General features: G+C 39.8%; 1 protein-coding gene across 3 annotated transcripts in view; it reads left to right on the forward strand.

Annotated features, from left to right (window-relative positions):
* The window catches only part of Vps13c (vacuolar protein sorting 13 homolog C), a 162,382-nt gene that overhangs the window by 58,034 nt on the left and 86,089 nt on the right, over positions 1–18,259 (forward strand). For all 3 annotated transcript variants that reach the window (XM_087905351.1, XM_085689278.2, XM_087905352.1), the window contains 13 exons: positions 531–654; positions 2,125–2,242; positions 3,783–3,912; positions 4,723–4,801; positions 5,382–5,521; positions 7,170–7,323; positions 9,476–9,555; positions 11,037–11,096; positions 12,504–12,663; positions 14,450–14,566; positions 15,902–16,005; positions 16,181–16,348; positions 16,803–17,107. In XM_087905351.1, the coding sequence (XP_087761477.1) occupies positions 531–654; positions 2,125–2,242; positions 3,783–3,912; positions 4,723–4,801; positions 5,382–5,521; positions 7,170–7,323; positions 9,476–9,555; positions 11,037–11,096; positions 12,504–12,663; positions 14,450–14,566; positions 15,902–16,005; positions 16,181–16,348; positions 16,803–17,107 (1,739 nt within the window). The remainder of the gene's footprint in view (positions 1–530; positions 655–2,124; positions 2,243–3,782; positions 3,913–4,722; positions 4,802–5,381; positions 5,522–7,169; positions 7,324–9,475; positions 9,556–11,036; positions 11,097–12,503; positions 12,664–14,449; positions 14,567–15,901; positions 16,006–16,180; positions 16,349–16,802; positions 17,108–18,259) is intronic.

An 18,259-nucleotide genomic window follows, 5' to 3' on the forward strand; every position in this document is an offset into this window, starting at 1 on the left:
TACATAGCATGTTATATTATGTATATATATCATACATTTATATTTGATTGCGCTAAGGAATCTAGAGTGGGAATTTGGATTTTTCATCCTGTTAAGCCTAAACATTTGGCAAAAGGTCACAGTTAAGCTGATTTGAGCCTTGATTCCATCTGGGAAGGGGTAAAGGAAGTAAGTTGGAGCCGAGTCCTTAGTTCATGGTGGGCAGTAGCAGAGACGAGCCATAGCTGGCAGTACTTCTTAGGAGTCAGGCAGAGGAAGGAGCTTTCCTTCTTGACAGGACATTTGAAGCACACAACTGTGTAATTGGCTCAGCATCTCTTGCTCACACACAGCAGACATGTGGCGAGGTAATGTATTCCTAACAAACTGCTTCCAAATCACCAGGGAACTAGGCAGGATATGAGCTCATTAAGGCAATCTCCTATCTTCAGTTAGAAGTTTTGAAATTTGACCAAAGCGTGTTGATATATATGTATGTATACTTTATGTTATATGAAAATATTCAGTTTTTTTTCTTCACTTCTTTTTAGCTCAACAGTAAAGACCAAGGTACACAGAAGACGACTAATTCATCTCTGGAAGAAATAATAGACAAGGCATATGACAAGTTTGATGTGGAGATAAAGAGTGTGCAGTTGCTATTTGCAAAAGCAGGTCAGCCACCGCTCAGGTCTTAGGGTGGTCCGATTAACTCCAGTAGCTTTGGGGGTGTGCGTATATGCATTATTAGGCTTGGCAGTGTGTGTGCATGGGTCTGTCTGCTCATGGGCATCAATCCCAGCCACTGTCCTGTACACTTGTCCTGCTGATCACCTCAGAAAACCCAGTAGGAGTAGCCTAGTGCATAATGCCATAGTTATAACAGAAGTTGACACTGGACTATTAATCCTAGGCTACCCAGGACCATTTAAACCTAAGCGTGTGCATGGCCTCTGTCTGTAGCATGACTGAGCTGTCAGGACACAGCAGAAGATACAGTTGGTTCAAACTCTTCTGTCCTAAGGCTTTGAGCTGTTTCTATGTTCCCTGTGCTGTCTATATTTGAAAATGTTTACTGATTTAGTCTGGTCTTTAATTTTTGCTTTGTTATAACTACTTTTATAGGTATCTGAGAAACATATTTAAAGAATACTACATCTAAAAATACTATAGTAACCTTTCTTGATCTAAAAATCCTCTGACGTATGCTATTCCAAAAATCTGAACCATTTTGAATGCTGATATGATGCCACAAGTGAAGAATTCCAAATGTAATCTCAGATATGAACTGCACTTAAACACACATGTCCTGCAGATGCCAAATGGCTTACATGTAGGATGTGTGTGTAACACAGGCAGACTTTGTCGTTAGCCTTAGGTCCCATCCCTAGGATAGATATCTCATTTTATATATGTGTGTATTCTCAGATCTGAAATTTGAGATAGCTTCTCTGTTCTACCACATTTTCACTATAGATACTCATCTTTTAGATACATTCTTGAAACTTAAAAAATAGTTTATTTTCTCACAGATTTGGTGGGTTTTTTTTTTTTTGTTGTTGTTGCTTAAGTACAGCTTTTTGGTCCACCATATTCCTTCAGTAGAAGAAGTAAGTATTGATTAAATATCTTTGAGCATGTCACATTTTGTGGAAAGTCACCTGAGGATGTACTCTCTGCAGACAGAGGCTATGCACAAGCTTAGGTTTGTGCATAGTGAGATCTTTAACATTAAGGTAACATGTCTGCTTGGTGCCTGTCAAGAGCCTTAGAGGTTCTTAAAGGAGAGTATTAACACAGACAATAAACACTACTTTTCCTTTTGCGTGTCCTCACAAATAATTATTTGAATAATGAGCTCTTCAGTCCCTGGATAAAGGTCTGTGTTAGCCACATGGAAAATACGTCTTTAGAATCTTCTTTTTGGAAAATAGTAGTTATTACACAGCAGTCTTTTTTTTTTTTGATAACGTTTTCATCTTCTACCAGTCTGTATTAAAATACAGATTATTTAGTTTATATGCCGAAGGGAGTAAAAGTTCAATAAATTTGTTAAGTATTTTCTAGTAATGTAAAGTGATTTTGCACAGAATATCTGACAGTTGTAAAAAAAGTTATTTACTATTTGAATTTTTACTTTTAAAGAGGAAAACTGGAAAAAGTGTAGATTCCAACATCCATCAACTATGCACATATTACAACCCATGGATATTCATGTAGAGTTGGCCAAGGCAATGGTGGAGAAGGATGTTAGAATGGCCAGGTATGTATGTGTGTCTTGTATTAGAAATCAGCAGGGGTGCTACATCTGTGTCAGCTACTGAAGTTTAAGGAAACAGAGTTGGATATACATTGGGGAGGAAATCACAGTGATTATTCTATGTTCTAGCACAAACACATTTTAAAGAAAATACTTATTTGTATAATATGCTGTGCTGGCTAGTTTTATGTCAACTTGACACAAGCCAGAGTCATTTCAGAGAACCTTCATTGAGAAAATGCCTACATAAGATGTGCCTGTAGGGGAGCTTGTAGGGAATTTTCTTACTTAGTGATTGGTGGAGGAGAGCCCAGCCCATTGATAATGGGACCACCCATGGGCTGATGATCTGGGGTGGGGAGCAAGCACTCTTCATGACCTGTGCGTCAGCCCCTGCCTCCTGGTTCTTGTCCTATTTGAGTTCCTGTCCTGACTTCCTTTGATGATGGACAGTGATATGCAAGTGTAAGCCAAATAAACCCTTTCACCCCCAAGTTACTTTGGGTCATGGTGTTTCATCACAGCTATGATAATCCTGAGTAAGACATATGCTGTCTCTCTTACTTCAGAATTTGTATTTAGATTTTTACATTCTTAAAAATTTGTTATCTGATATTCTGAATATGTGAAAGTCAAGATTCATTAATTAGAGACCTTTTCTTTTTTCCTAATAGTGACAGTTAATGCTGAGAATTTTACTTAGAAACTGTTGCATTGAATGCCAGCTGGTAACCCATTTGAGAGTTAGGCATCTGCTGACTTGAGCTGTTCACAGCTTAGCCGGGGAGCTGGAGGATAAGCTGAAGGAGCTTGTGAGAAGCTTGTGGTCAGGACAGCTAGGAGACAGACAGGAGGCAGCTCCGTCCTGTAAGGAAGGAGGACAAAGCAGCTGCCGCGGGGCAGATGAGTGATGAAAGCAGGCTAGATACTCAGCCGCATAACACACGACCTCAGGGAGTTTGCATGCCAATATGAAGGGACAGGAAATAAGACATCACTTGTCCCATATCCGGTGCTGCCAAGTGCAACAGATAAACAGAGCAGGGCAAGACAATGTGATAGAGAGCAACCAGGCAGATACTCAGGTATTAGTTAATAGAAAGGACTCTTTGATGCTAGGAAATAAAAATACATAATGTGGTTTTGGGTTTTAAAAATAGAGAGCTGTGCTCAAAAGGACTTTTATAGTGTATTACTTAACTTTAAAGGACTCTGTGTTAGTGCACCCCCCTTATGGCACCCAGGAGCCAAAGAGTCTGTGAGTTGAGGCTGGCTTGATCTGCACAGCAAGCTCCAGGCTAGCTGGGGCTACATAGTGACACCCTATTTTTTTAAAAAAGTTCATTGAAAGAGGTTTACTGCTTATGTAAGATATATGTAGGTGGTCTGAAAGTTGGCTCTCAGTGAACTCCCCTTCCCTAAGAGTGCGTCTAAGTGTGATGGGTTGAAACACGGCTGGCTGGCCAGCCAGTGACCTCACCATGTCATCTCCTGTTCATTTGCTTCTCCTCCCTGAGACCTCACAGTCAAATTGTATTTTTAGATTTAAAGTGTCAGGAGGATTGCCTTTGATGCATGTGAGGATTTCTGACCAGAAGATAAAAGATACGCTGTGTTTGATTAATAGTATACCCTTGCCACAGAAGTCGTCCACACAGTCTCCAGAGAGACAGGTGAGTATGTCATTGTAGTAAAATGGCAAGTCAATGCCACGTGTTTAGGAAACCACACTTTCAGAGTAGTTCTGATTGTTTAAGGGCAGGTTTTCTAGCCAAAACGATCAAAGATGCAGAAATGGAGCTTGCATAGACAGGCAGATCTCTGATTTCAAGGCCAGCCTGGTCTACAAAGGAAGTTGCAGGCCAGGTAGGGCTACATAGTGAGACTCTGTCTCTAAACAAACAAACTAAACTAAAAAACAGCAGAAATGAAAGGAAAATGTCAATCACATTTGTAAAATATATTTTATATAGAACTAGAAATATAAAGTTTTAAAATACATTTGCAAATAAAATACCTATTCAAAATTACCCCTGTTTGGTGAGTCTTAAATGTTCTAGGTCACTTTAATTGGAATAATCTTTGTAGCTTGAAATAAATGTTGGATTTCCACTTACTTAAAAAAGGAGTTTGAGAAAGTTAACAGATAATGATGCCATTATCATGAGCCCTATGATACTTATGTACTTTTATATTGTTACTCACAGCAACTAAATGATACATGATGATTCATAGACTTATTTACTTGATTTGTACATAATTTTATCTTTAAAATGTGTCTAGTGATTTTAATACTTTGTAAATTCCAGCTGACCATTCTTTGATTGCATTAGTTTCTTGAGGATTTGACTGTGACGAATATGTACATATCTTCCCATCTTCCTCTGTCCTCTGTTGCTCTTTGGTATGTAGAGATATCTCATCTGCAGTATTTAGTTCTTCTTTCCAGCGTGCATTAAAACACATTTTGTGTTCTTTGTTAGGTAGCCTCGATTCCTGTTCTTTCAGGTGGGACGAAAGGTCTTCTTGGCACTTCACTGTTGCTGGATGGATTGGAATCAGGTGAAAACCAGAAAATACTGTTTCTCTGTGAAGCTAAACCTGCACATGGTTATGTAGTGTGAGTGTTTGCAGAAAATAAGGAGTCCTGAAAGCACCATCCTGTCTGTGCTGCGGTCTCACTGGATAAATGAAGAGTTTTCTTATTAAGGGAGGGTGATGGAGTTAGCAGTGTTTTCCAAATATTTAAATAAGTTGTTGTATTTCTCTGTGGTACTTTCATCTAACCAGGACTAAGTGATGCATCACAATTTCAAATTAGAATATAGAATGCAAACTTTGTAGTAGAGACAAGGTCAAGGCCTGGCCACTCCAGTGCCCATAGTGGCAGCCACATCCTGATACATGGCAGATGATACCCAATAAATATTTGCTGAATGGCAAGTGAATGAACTGAGTTGGCAAACAGTAACTTCTGAAAAGATGGTAGAGTGCTGTTTGGTTCGAGTCACTTTAGGACTCAGAAAATTGCAAATATTTTGTCTCAATGAGGATTCATGCATGAATGGCCTTTGTTAGGCTTAGTGTCTGTATGGGTTCTCAGTGGATGTTGTCTGGGCTGATGTGTGTCTCTTTGCTTTAGAGTCTGATGACGAGTATTTTGATGCTGAGGACGGAGATTTGCAGACTGCTAGAACTGTGAAAGCCTCAGAACTGAAAAAAGCCTCTGAGGTTCCAAATGAGGAGCTGGTTAACCTTCTGCTCAAGTTTGAGATTAAAGAGGTATGTGCTTTTCTGTTCATGAACATGTTCCTGTTAGTGTTCCGTACACATGTGTTAGAAATGTGGTGTTCTCATTTCTTTTCCCCCCATACACACAGTTTCTGAACTATGAAGAGTGTTTTAAAAAATGGTTTAAGGGGGATCCATGTGTGTGTAATCTATTCTGGAAAAGCTCAGGTCTCTTAATTAGGATTTGCATTTCTGTGTAAATTTTGTTTTTTTTGTGTGTGGATGCATATATCACCCCCACCCCTTAAAAATTAAGCTCTCTTAAATTTTTTTAAGATAGAGTTTTGCTGTCTATTCCAGTCTTCCTTTGAACTGACTATCTCACTGTATAGCCCAGGCTTTCTTTGAATGTGTGACGTTCATCCTGCCTCTAGCAGTCCCTCTCAAGTGCTGAGATTATAGGCATTTGCTACCACATGCAATGTGACTTCCCCTTGAGCTAAAGAGTACTTGTCTTTGTAATGCATGCATAATGTGGAAGAAGTTAGCAAACTTTCATTTTTTTTTTTTTGCCTTTAAAAGTCATGTAGAAAGCCAAGCATGGTGGCATAGGCCTGTACTCCCAGTTTTCCAGAAGACTGAGGCAGGAGGATTACAACTTCAGGCTCTGCTGGAGATGTAGGCCTTCCTGGTCAGTTTAGCAAGACCCTGTTTCACAATAAGCAAGCAAAACAAAAGAAAAAAAAAAGAAAATCAAAAAGGTGTGGGGGTAGGATTGACAGGAGACAGAGCTGGAATGTGTGGGGCACGCTGCTTAGATCTTGTGAAGCCCTAGCTTCAGTCCTGAGACCTGTGTTTAGAGTAGCCACATAGAAAAAGAAAACTTGATGAGATGTTTACAGCATATTTTGGTGGTAAAAGAGATTTTGGTATACAGGTATATTATTTTGTTTAGTTACACGTATATATTTTCTTTTATAAATGACAGTGTTCATCTCCAAGTTGATGGAATTGCAGCCTTTCATTTTCACCTTTGCTTTTCTATGCTCTAAAAATTTTTATAATATTTTTTATCACTTTAATAATAAAGTGCAAAATAATACAAAGATTACTTTGATATTCCAGAATGACAGCCTTTCCTAAGTCATCATGTCAGATTTGATACATCTGAACGTTATTGGTATCTTCGTAGTCTGTTTCCAACCCTTGGCTTTTGACCTGTTTGTGTTTCCTACTTTGACCCCTGTCTTCAGATGCTTCCAGGTGCTCTTCCTTTCTGCTGCTGGACCACCCCGGCCACCATCATTTCTTATTTGTCGTTTAAAAATGGCCTCACCTGTTTTGATTTTTTTTTCATGGGCTGAATATTTTGACTGTCATTTCCAAAATTAATTTAAATGCCACAGGAACAAACACTCTCACTTTTTGCTTTACTGGGACTGCTGCTATCAGAAGAATCTATCAATTTGTTTTTTATCGAAGTTTAAAAAAGCAGATGTAAGAACCATAGCCTTGTTTATGTGTGTTTGCAGTCCTGACGCTAGAATTCGAGGATAATCCCAGACTTTGTGTCTGGTGTGAGAGTGTGGTTAGAGTCTTCGCTCTTGCATTGTGTGTGGGGAAAGACTTTGTTTCTGTCACTTTAAGGATGACTGGCTTACCAGCAACTTTCTTTCCACTGCCCCATGGATTCTTGTAGGTGATTTTGGAACTCACTAAACAACAGAAAGAAGAAGAGACAATTTTAGTATTTAATGTCACCCAGTTAGGGACAGAAGCAACAATGAGGACATTTGATCTGACTGCAGTGTCCTATTTGAGAAAAATCAGCTTGGATTACCATGAAATTAAAGGTAATGGCCATGAAAATAGAAACAGCACTCAGGAGTAAAAATAGCACCCTTGTGTGTCTGGAATAGTTTCGTTTATAATGAAATACTTCGTTTCATTGTAATTGGTATAATAACCACACTGTTCTAACACTTTGTGACTACTAACTCCATTCTAGACCATGGCTATGAGACATCCATGTTACTGTCTTCAGTTCACATGTAACATGCAGATGGTCCTTCACTCAAGCTTAAACAACTGTGCGTGATAGAACCCTGGCTGGAACACTGGAAGCCTGGCTCTGGGATCTGGCAGCCTCAGACACTGTGGTTCATCCCCTCAGAGTCCAGGAAAGCCCACAGATGTTAGGGAATATCATTCCCATTTCACAGACAAAGAAAGGCTAAAGAACCCCAAACAACTTACTCATGCCCTGTATCTTATTTGTGATGGATTTTAATATTCAGACCTGGACTTAGAATACTGAAGCTTAGAGCAGTGGTTCTCAACTTTCTTAATGCTGCAACCCTTTAAGACAGTTCCTCATGTTGTGGTGACCCCCAACTGTAATGTTATTATGTTGCTATTTTATAACTGTAATTTTGCTACTGTTATGAATTGTAATATAAACATCTGTGTTTTCTGATGGTTTTAGATGAACGCTGTGAAAGGGTTCCTGCCCACTGGTTGAGAACCACTGTGTTAGGGTTTCACACAGCACAGAAACACTGTGATAGAGATAAGGGGGGAAGATGCAAAGCCACTTGTGAACGCCTGTAGCTTATCATTTCAGTGTATATCTTGTGAGCTCAGGTATGTGAGGCGTGAGTTAGGGAATTCGTCTGCAGCAATTAAAATTCTTCAACTGTTTACTCAGTACTTTAGTCAAATGTTAAGACATTTTATGACTTTTAGAAAATAGTTGAAACTAAAATAAATTCCAGTTTAGGAGCAAAATAATGTTTCCTATGTTACTAATTTTTTTAGCTAATGCATTACTATAGAATTTATATTGCAGACCTGAGAAATGAATGCAAGCAATAAATTTTCTAGGCTGTTTCTTCTTTAAGACTGGAGAGGGAGCTAGAGAGGTGACTCAGCAGTTGCCTGTACTTCCTGCTCTTGCAGAGGACTTGGGTTTGATTTTTAGCATCCACTTGCGGCTCACAACTGTTTGTGACTCCTGGTCCAGGAGATCTGACCCTTCTGAATTCCTAGGGCACCAGGCACAAATATGGTGTACATACATACATGCAAGCAAAACAGTCATACAAAAAGTGAAATAAATGAATATTAAAAAACAGTTTATAAAAGGAAAGACTAGAGACCAGAGGAAACAATCTAGTTGTAGCAGAAGCAGGATTTACAGATGGAAGAGTAAAGTATAGATATGACTCAGTGTTGACGAGCCAAATCTCCCTATACAGATCCGGGAGCCAGTTCTTCTGCATGTGCATACACACAGCGTAGTTCTGAGCGTAAAAGAGGTGTTTGTTCAAGTAGCCCATGCTGGCCTTTGACACACAGTGTAGCCCAGACTGGCCTTGTACTAAAACGATCCTCCCTTCTCTATCTCCCAAGGGCTGGGGTTACAGCTGTAAACCACCACACTCTGCTGAAGAGGAAAATTTAACAGTTATCCTCTGTTAAAAAAAAAAAAAAAGACTTTCTGTATCCTTTTCCCTCCTAGGTCTAAGCAGAGGAACTGTTTAAATTATTTTAATCTAATAAATATAAATAAAACATTTTTATACAATTTTAGAATTCAACAGTTTATTAGAAATTGTCCCAGTCAATTTTCCTTATTTTGCAGTTGAAAAAGTTAAATAGCTTTGGGTTAAGGCCTGAGGTGAATTAGAATTCACATTTCCACATTCTTATATCCTTAGTCCATTCCGCTGCCCTGGAAGCACACAGGTGGCCTTAGGAAAGTCTTGAGAAGTTTTGACTCCTTTTGAGCACAGTATGAAAGTAAGCTAAAGGTGAATGTTTTTAAGTAAGCTAGATGTTTAAGGCAAGGATTTAAGCTGGCGTATTTCCCCACCAGTAATAGGCCGGTTATTTCATAACCATGGAAAGGTACACATGCCTTTAAAGCACCAACAGACAGACATATAGATCATTTTGTAAAAGTGACTTACCTGCCAACCCCTTCTCTCTTTTTATTTAATCTAGGATCCAGAAAGAAGCCCCTTCACTTGATTAGCTCTTCAGACAAACCTGGATTGGATCTTTTAAAAGTGGAGTATGTTAAGGTAAGGACCAGGGGAAGATGATAGAGCTGTTTGAACCCCTCACTGTACCCCTGGAAAGACGATGACTGTGTTTCTCTGATGGTTCTGGGTGTGGATTTGGGTTAGCTCACATACAGTCACTTGCCCCTGGACTTCTGCTTTCACTGAGACCAGCATATTATAAAGCTGCCAGGCAGCTAACACCAGAGATGGAACCCAGGGCCACGTGGGCACTCGCCTGTCTCTGGGCATGTTCACACCACTGCACTCTTTGTAAAAATAGATGACAGTTAGTTGAGCATACTGCATTAAAAAAGGAAGAGAGAATTAGATTGAGTTCAGAAGAGAGCTGCTAGCGCTGGGGCTGGACTGGAAAATGTACCCCGTGAAAGGGGCTGAAGGAACTGAGGCTGCTTGCCTTCATTCTTGTCGGTTCCCTGACTCTTTGCTGTATCTGTGTGAATGTTCGTGCTGTTGGGCACTACTTGGTTTGAAGGAAAACTTGCTTCTCGCTGTTCTCAAAGTAGTTGTAAGTTAGCAGAGAAAGCGACCACAATTAAGATGTAATTCTGGCTGGCTGACAACAAACAGAGTGACTGGTTTCCTGAGGGAAAGCACAGAGCAGAGTGGATGTGGAGAGGGGGAAAGTAGCCAGGTCAGAACGCTGCTCATGGGAGGGGTCTTCAGAGTGCGTATTTCTTCTCTGTTCTAAAGGACTTAGCTGAGTCCAGTGAGCGGTTATGATGAGAGATAGATCTTGTTTTATGGTCTCAGGACAAAGATCCCATTAAAGCAGAGCTTTCTCAAGAGATCTGATTTGTGAGCACTGATGTCTCTCACTGGAGATTGAGTTGAACGTTGTAGAGTGGTATAAGCATCAGTTGATGGGTGGCTGAGATGACCTTTAACCTCCTCACCTCCAACTTCATCTTTCTGATACTTAGTTTCTCCGAGGGAATAAATGTTCTCCCATGCTAAATAAGAGCTCTTTGCATTGTTATGAAAAATAGTATTTGTATGCAATTTTAAAATATGACAAAGTGATATATGATTGTCTTAGTTACTTATTTCTGTGGTAAGATATCACAGCTTAGAGAGTTTATAACAGAAACTTTGGGGCTCATGATTCTCAAGGGTTGGATTCGTGACCATCGTGGCTGAGAGCAGGGCAGTGTAGGCGTGGTGCAGGAGCATTAGCTGGGAGCTGTCATCCTCATCTGCAATTGAAAGGCAAAGAGCTAATTGAGAATGGTGTGAGATTTGAAATGTCAAAGCCTGCTCCTCGTGACATACTCCTTTCAACAGGTCCACACCCCCAATCCTTTCCAAATAGTTCCATCAACTGGGGACCTAGTATTAAATATATGAGCCTATGGGGCAGTTCTTATTCAAACCATGTGCTTTCTCATTTCTCTTCCTCCCTCCCTCCTCTTCCACCTCTCTTCACATAAACACATACACACTGCTTATAAAAACTTTTTTTTTGAATTTTTATTTTTCAGGTCGATAAGAATGGACCTAGTTTTCAAACTACTTTTGAAAAAACTGAACAAACCATTAAGGTAAGAAGTTTTATTCAGATGGTATATCCTTTCTGAAAATCTCTGGAAACCTACTCTGGAAATCTCCAAGGTCCTTTGGAGAACGTTATTTGATCTGAGATATAATCAAGAACCAACAGAAATTATAAGTTATAAAGCCCCACAGGTGTTACCATGGCCTCTACCTGTGATCCAACTTAAAAAATAATACTCACTGTATCAAATTCTATGCTTTAAAGAGCCTCAGTGTTATTCCCAAATAAGGAGGTGCCATGACAGAGCATTTGGCTACAAAGAACTAACAGTATTCTAAACAAACCAAGTTGATACCATCTCCAGTACAGGAGTGAGAGACTATGTAAGTGTAGATGCTAAGTGCTTCTGTAGCAGTTATGATGTGAGTAAAAAGTATAGAGAAGGAGGAGTCAGAAAGTATTATGAGTTACATTAAAGAGTAAATGAAGCCAGGCTGTGGTGGCTCATGTCTTTAATCCCAGAACTCGGGAGATAGAGGCAGGTGGATCTCTGTGAATTCGAGGCCAGCCTGGTCTGCAAGAGCCAGTTCCAAGACGGACTCTTTCATAGAGAAACTCTGTCTCAAAAAAACCAAAACACACACACACACACACACAATTATGTATATATGTGTGTATATATATATATATGTATGCGTGTGTATGTATGTATGTGTGTATGTATATGTGTGCCGCCCCACCTACCCTTCAGTGGGATGTCCCAGTGGGTAAAGTCACTTCCTGCCAAGCCTGACCACCTGAGTTCAATCTCTAGGGTCACATGGTAGAAGGACAGAAACAACCCATTTCTTCAAGTTGCTCTCTGGTTTCCACAAGCACACAGTGGTCTGCATGCCCCTTCATGACCACATGCAATAAATAAATGATAGAGAAACAAGAGAGATGAGCTGTAGCTCACATTTGGGAGTGATAACATCATCTGCTATAATATAGTGGGCATTCTTTTTTTTTCTTTTTCTTTTCCTTTTTTTCCCTCCGACATTCTTTTTTTTATTACTTAGTTTTTATAAGCATTTTTTTTTCAGTTTACTTTCATAAAACCACAGAGCTGTAGAAACAATTTGTGTTGCTATGTTAGCTCTCAGGTGGCATTTCTTAAGTGTAACGCTTTCCCCTGTTAGTCAGACATGCTGTGCTGGCTTTAAATGCTAAGACCATTACTATGTTGTAGAAGATCCCTTCATACTTGAGACCATGTTCATGTTCACAGTAAATCACCGTGATGCTCTCCTGTGTCCTTGAGTATGCAGGTGTCATTTGCCTAGTCTACATCCCTGCGCCAGGGAGTCGTGGGCTCTTGTCTCTCTCTCCGTCCCTGTGCTGGAGACAGTCTTTGCTGAGACCACAGGTGGCAATTAGGAAAGAGCTAATTTTCTTTGCAAAACCCTTTCAGGTGACCTTTTCATCTTTGAATCTGTTGCTACAAACACAAGCTCTTCTGTCTGCTCTTAACTACTTGACGACCATCGTCCCATCAGATGGTGAGAACACCGGTGTTGTCAAGGAGGCGCAGGCTGCGACCGAGAAACAAAAGAACTCCCCCCTGCAGAAAGGTATGCGAGTTATCAGTGTTCTCTATGACAGACACCCGGAGAAAAGCAAATTGAAGGAGCAAAGATCCTTGTTTTGCTTACTGTTTGGAGATGTCAATCCACAGGGACTTGGCACTGTTGCTTCTGAGCCTGTGTGTTGCCGGGCAGAACATGATGGTGAAGCATATGGTAGAGATTGTGGTGGATAGGAGGCAGACAGACAGACAGACAGACAGATAGATGGACAGAGGTGGTCTGAAGATACGCTATGCTCCGCAAAGCACACCAGTGCACTGCCTCTTAATAATGCCATTGGAGTATGAGCCCATTAATGGATTAATCCATTGGCGGAAGTCATGTTATTCATTTTCTTTTAAAACAAACGCAACAAACAAACAAATTCCCACGGTCAGCAACCAGATTTTCAGCTCATGTCACTTTAGGTTCAAACCATACTGTGAAAAAGATTTCTATGTTTCCTGTTTGTAACATTCTTAAAATTTTAGTGCTAAGTGGGAAATGTTAAGTTTAGCCATTGGAATCCTATTGCCTCTGCTTCTGTGCTTTTCCTCAGTTGAATCGTATGTGGGCACTTGGTGCATAAAGTAGGTGTAGTAAATAGGTGGGCACACATACTTGCAGTTTAGCATTTGGAGGGCTGAGGCAGGAAGACTGTGGTTTCCAGCAAGTTTGAGTAGGCTGCATAGAAAGCTCTTGTTCTCAAAAAAATAAAGCAATACACACACACACACACACACACACACACACAGAGCAAATAGAAACAATATATAGGCAGAGTTTCTCTGTGTCTCAGCAACAGCTCCCAAACAACCATTCAGAGGCTTATTATTAATTATAAATGCATGGCCGATAGCTTAGTCTTGTATCCAGCCAGCTCTTACAACTTAGATTAATCCATTTCTATTCATCCATGTGCTGCCCTGAGGCTCAATTACCTCATCTATGAACTTCCCATGATGCTTCTTCCGTTTCTGGCTAAGACTCTTCAGATTCCACTTTTCTTCCCAGTATTCCCTCAGCCCTGAAAATTCAGCCTAGCTATTGGCCATTCAGCTCTTTATTAATGATAAAAGCAGCACCTATTTACAGTGTACAAAGATTGTTCCACAGCAGCAATACTATTGTTTTTATGAAACTTTGTTTTTATTTTGCTGCTGGGGATTACCTTTGGATGGTTACTAGGAAAACCTGTACTGTGTGTGTACTGAGCCTTTCTTCCCATCCTAGTGGTTCTGGAAGCCCCCCGCCCCCAATAATTAGTCTTTGAGGAAAGAGACCCAGAGACATGAAGACAGGGACTAACTGATTGCCTCTTAAAACAAATATTTTTTCAATGTGTTGGGTGTTCTGTCTGCATGTATGTTTGTGTACCATGTCTGTGCAGTGCTGGTAGAGTTCAGAAGAGGCCACTGGATCTTCTGGAACTGGAGTGAAGGATGGTTGTGAGCCACCAGGTGCTTGCTGGGATCTCAGGTTCTCTGAATCGTTTCTTCAGCACTCCACTGATTACATCTTATTGGCTGAGAATCTAGAATTTGTATCCAAAAGAACTTAGGTCATATTCTGGCTGTATTACTTAAACTGTGTGATTTTAGGCACATTACTTTTTGGTTTTGAATATTATGTTCTATTTACTTTAGACTTTTTGTTTTTATATGTGTGTGTTTTATATGCTATGTACTTTAAATTTTATAAATATTTTATTTTCATATATTATATATTATGTAAAATATATGAAGAAACTTCTGTAGAGTTTAGCTTACTAAATCTATTGTTTTATTTTTAGCCATGGTGTCCTCTAGAGATAGTGACATTATTAACTTTAGGCTGTTTGCCAAATTGAATGCTTTCTGTGTCACTATCTGCGATGAGAAGAGCAATATTGCTGAAATCAAGATACAAGGTAAAGTGTCACAGTATTTAACATTTGCTCCGTTCTCTTTATTGCAGCGTTAGAGAATATACAGACAGAGGGCTCTGAACTACTTCAGTTAGGCTGTGCCGGAACTGGCTGTTTTCTTTCTAGGATTAATGATGGCCAAGTTCTGGCTAGTGTAGTTTTTTCTCTGTCCTTTCCAAATTGGTAATACACCTACTTATCTAAAGTTTGTTCACAAAACTGTTATAGCCTCTTTCAGGCAGGGTGTCTACTGCTGTGATAAACGTTAGTACCACAACCTGGGGAGCAAACGGTTGGTTTCAGCTTTTAGTACCGCATTTCAGTCCATCATGGAAGGAAGATAGGGCAGGGACTGAAGTAGAAGCCATTGAAGAAAGCTTGTCCCTAATGGCTTGATCAGCCTTCTTTCTTTTACAGCCCAGGACCGCTAGCCCAGGGGTGGCACCATACACATGGGCAGGACTCACCACATCAGTCATTACTTGGGGCAGTGCATTATAGATTTACCTACAGACCACTCTTATGGACACATTTTTCTCAGTTAAGAGTCCTCTTTCTCAGTTAAGAGTGACTCTAGCATGTGTTAAGTTGACATAAAACTAGCCAGCAAAGTCTCCATGTAAATGGCTTAGTATCTGTAAGGCATAAAATTTACTTTATGTTTGCTTATGCTGGCTTGATCTTTTTGCACTAGATTTTTTATTTTGCCTTCTCGGGGATTCAACACTAATGTAATTTTATTTTATTTTATTGTTTTTTGTTTTTAACAGTCTTTATTGTACACCAAAGAATATAGGAGTCTTTTCAGTGTAGTAGGAAAAATGATACACTTAGTGTGTTTTTCTATTTCTTTTATTTTTTGAGAATTTCATACTGTATACAATGAAAGATGATCATAGCTACTGCCATTTCCCCACTGTAGCTCCTCTCAGCTCCTCCCATAGTGTCCCCCTCCCAACTTCATTCCCTCTTATTTTGCTTAATAACGTACTAAATCCTTTTAGTGCTGCCAATATATGCATGGATGATGTGGGACCACATATGGGAGCATGGGTAACTTCCCAGTGGCCACATCCCCAAAGAAGAATGATTCTTTCTCAACAAACTACTACCAAATACTGTTCTTTAGTATGGGATAGAGTTCATATAATTAGTTATATGAATTATAACTAAATTAAACAAAAATTAAGTTTTGTGTTTAAAAAACTAAAAATATTTTACATGAAATTTACTAATTTTGAGTTCATACATTTTGTGTATCCCCAAATAATATAATATAATAAAAATAAATATTTATGTTATATCTATAGAAATTATAATGATTAATTTTTTTTCCAGGCCTTGATTCTTCCCTTTCTCTTCAGTCAAAAAAGCAGTCACTTTTTGCCAGGTTGGAAAACATTATTGTCACAGATGTCAACCCCAAAACAGTTCATAAGAAAGTATGTAACACTGAGTAGATACTTACTATTACTGCTTAGAGATTTTATTTTAAAATATCTTACCTTAAAAATTAAATGTATTTCTATAAAGATTGTAATTATAGTATTTTCTATCTGGGACTTTATTTTGTAATTGTTTTTCTGGGCAGAATTCATTCACTTTCTGTTTTTTCAGGCTGTATCCATAGTTGGAAATGAAGTTTTTCGTTTTAACCTGGATTTGTATCCAGATGCTACTGAAGGGGATTCCTACACTGACATGTCCACTGTGGATGGGGTGGTGGCTTTGCATGTTGGCTGTATTCAGATTGTATACCTTCATAAATTCCTTCTCTCACTTCTGGTAAAGTCACCATTTTATGCTCACATTTCATGTTAGAAGCTGTAGGTGTTATGATTATATATGTTGTAAACTTTGGGTTGTGGTATATTTTGATTCTGCCTGGTGTTTCTGTATGCATGTAATGGCCGAAAACCCTCTTTAACACTTGAAATTTAAGTCATTGAGTTTTATCTGTAATTGAAGTTAGTTTTCTGGAACTCAAACAGCAGAAGCCAACTGTCTGAGTGCCCAGGTGTTAAGATGAGTTCACTCTCTACCCTGCTCAGTGACAGATCACTAGTCAGAACTGGACAGCTCCTGACTGAGGATGGATTTCTCCTATCCCTTCCTTTCACCAGAAAAACAGGGTTGAACTCGTAGGACTCTGTGGGAGGAACTTGCATATGTGCTAGCAGAAGGTGGGCCCATTTATAGATGTCCCTGTTTCTGAATTCCTTTTACATTTTGTTCGCAGAGCTTCCTGAACAATTTCCAAGTGGCCAAAGAGGCACTGAGTGCTGCCACTGCCCAGGCTGCAGAAAAAGCTGCCACGAGTGTGAAAGATCTTGCCCAGAGGAGTTTTCGTGTGTCAGTCAACATTGATTTGAAAGCGCCGGTCATTGTCATTCCACAGTCCTCCGTCTCCACCAACGCGGTTGTGGTCGATCTTGGATTAATTAGAGTTCACAATCAGTTCAGTCTGGTGTCAGGTGAAGACACCGCAAGTCCTCCAGTGATCGACAAGATGGAGGTGCAGCTTACGAAACTGAAACTCTCTAGGTATGCATGTTCGGTAGCTGTGCTCTGGAGTGTATGCGAATTTCTCCTGGTATTTTTATACTGTGCTTCTTTCACAAAGAACCATTTTCTGATCAGCTGGTGTACGTATGTATACATCCTTCATGTAGAGCCACCAGTTGCTTTACATTTTCTGTATCTATATCTTATTGTTCAAACAGTGATTGCTAACTGTTTGGGAATAGACATCTTAGCCAGGTGTAGTGGAGCATGCCTTTAATTCAAGCACTTGGGAGGCAGAGCAGGTAGACCTCTGCGAGTTCAAGGCCAGCCTGGTCTGTTTATCGAGTTCCAGGACAGGCTACACAGTGAAAGAACAAGAGAGACTAGTATAATAGAATACACAAATACACATCTTGATCCTTTGTCTCTAATGTCTTTGCCTGTGTCTCTCAAAACCAAGGACATTTATTCTTATATTACCCGTGATATAAGTAGTAGTTTTTAAAAATTAATATTGGCATGCTGTGTAATGTGAATCAGTATTGAGGTTTTGTCAGTTATTACAGTGGTGTCCACTGTAGTAATCCCCCTCCCTGCTCCCACCCAGAACCACACATGGCATTCATTTGTGCCTTCTCTTGTCAAGGTGATTTCTAGGCTAGCAGGCCCTAACTTCTAACAGCTATGTTCCCCTTTTGTCTGAGGTTGGTGGTTTTGAAGAGCACTGTCTGGCTCTCCTTGGGAATGGTTACCCATGGCTTCAGTGAGCTTACACATGTTGATAGAAATACGGTGTAAGTCATACTGTGTCCTCAGTGGTATGCTGTGTGGCATGCTAAGACACAAGATTTAAAAATGATTTTCATATCATCAAAAGTAATTTAATTATAAAAATTTAAAAAAAGACAATTATAGGGTAAGTCAAGGTGATAACCCCCATGGAAGCTTTCTAGAGTGCCTTAGTGACAGCTGGGCCTTGATTTCCTTATATCACTTTGCTGCTGCTCCATCACGGCTGTGTTGTACAGTCTCATGGTCAGCAAACACATGGCTGTTCTCTGCTTAACTGCAAGCATGCACTCTGAGGAAGGCACTGTCAGTGCCTGTATCGTTTTGAGAGCATCACAGTGTGATTGTAATCAAACCTAGAGTCCTTCCACGTGTGCTAGTGCAGTCAGGACACAATAAGTG

Source organism: Myodes glareolus, chromosome 4, assembly GCF_982192425.1.
Source record: "Myodes glareolus chromosome 4, mMyoGla1.1, whole genome shotgun sequence".
In the NCBI taxonomy this organism is placed as follows: domain Eukaryota; kingdom Metazoa; phylum Chordata; class Mammalia; order Rodentia; family Cricetidae; genus Myodes; species Myodes glareolus.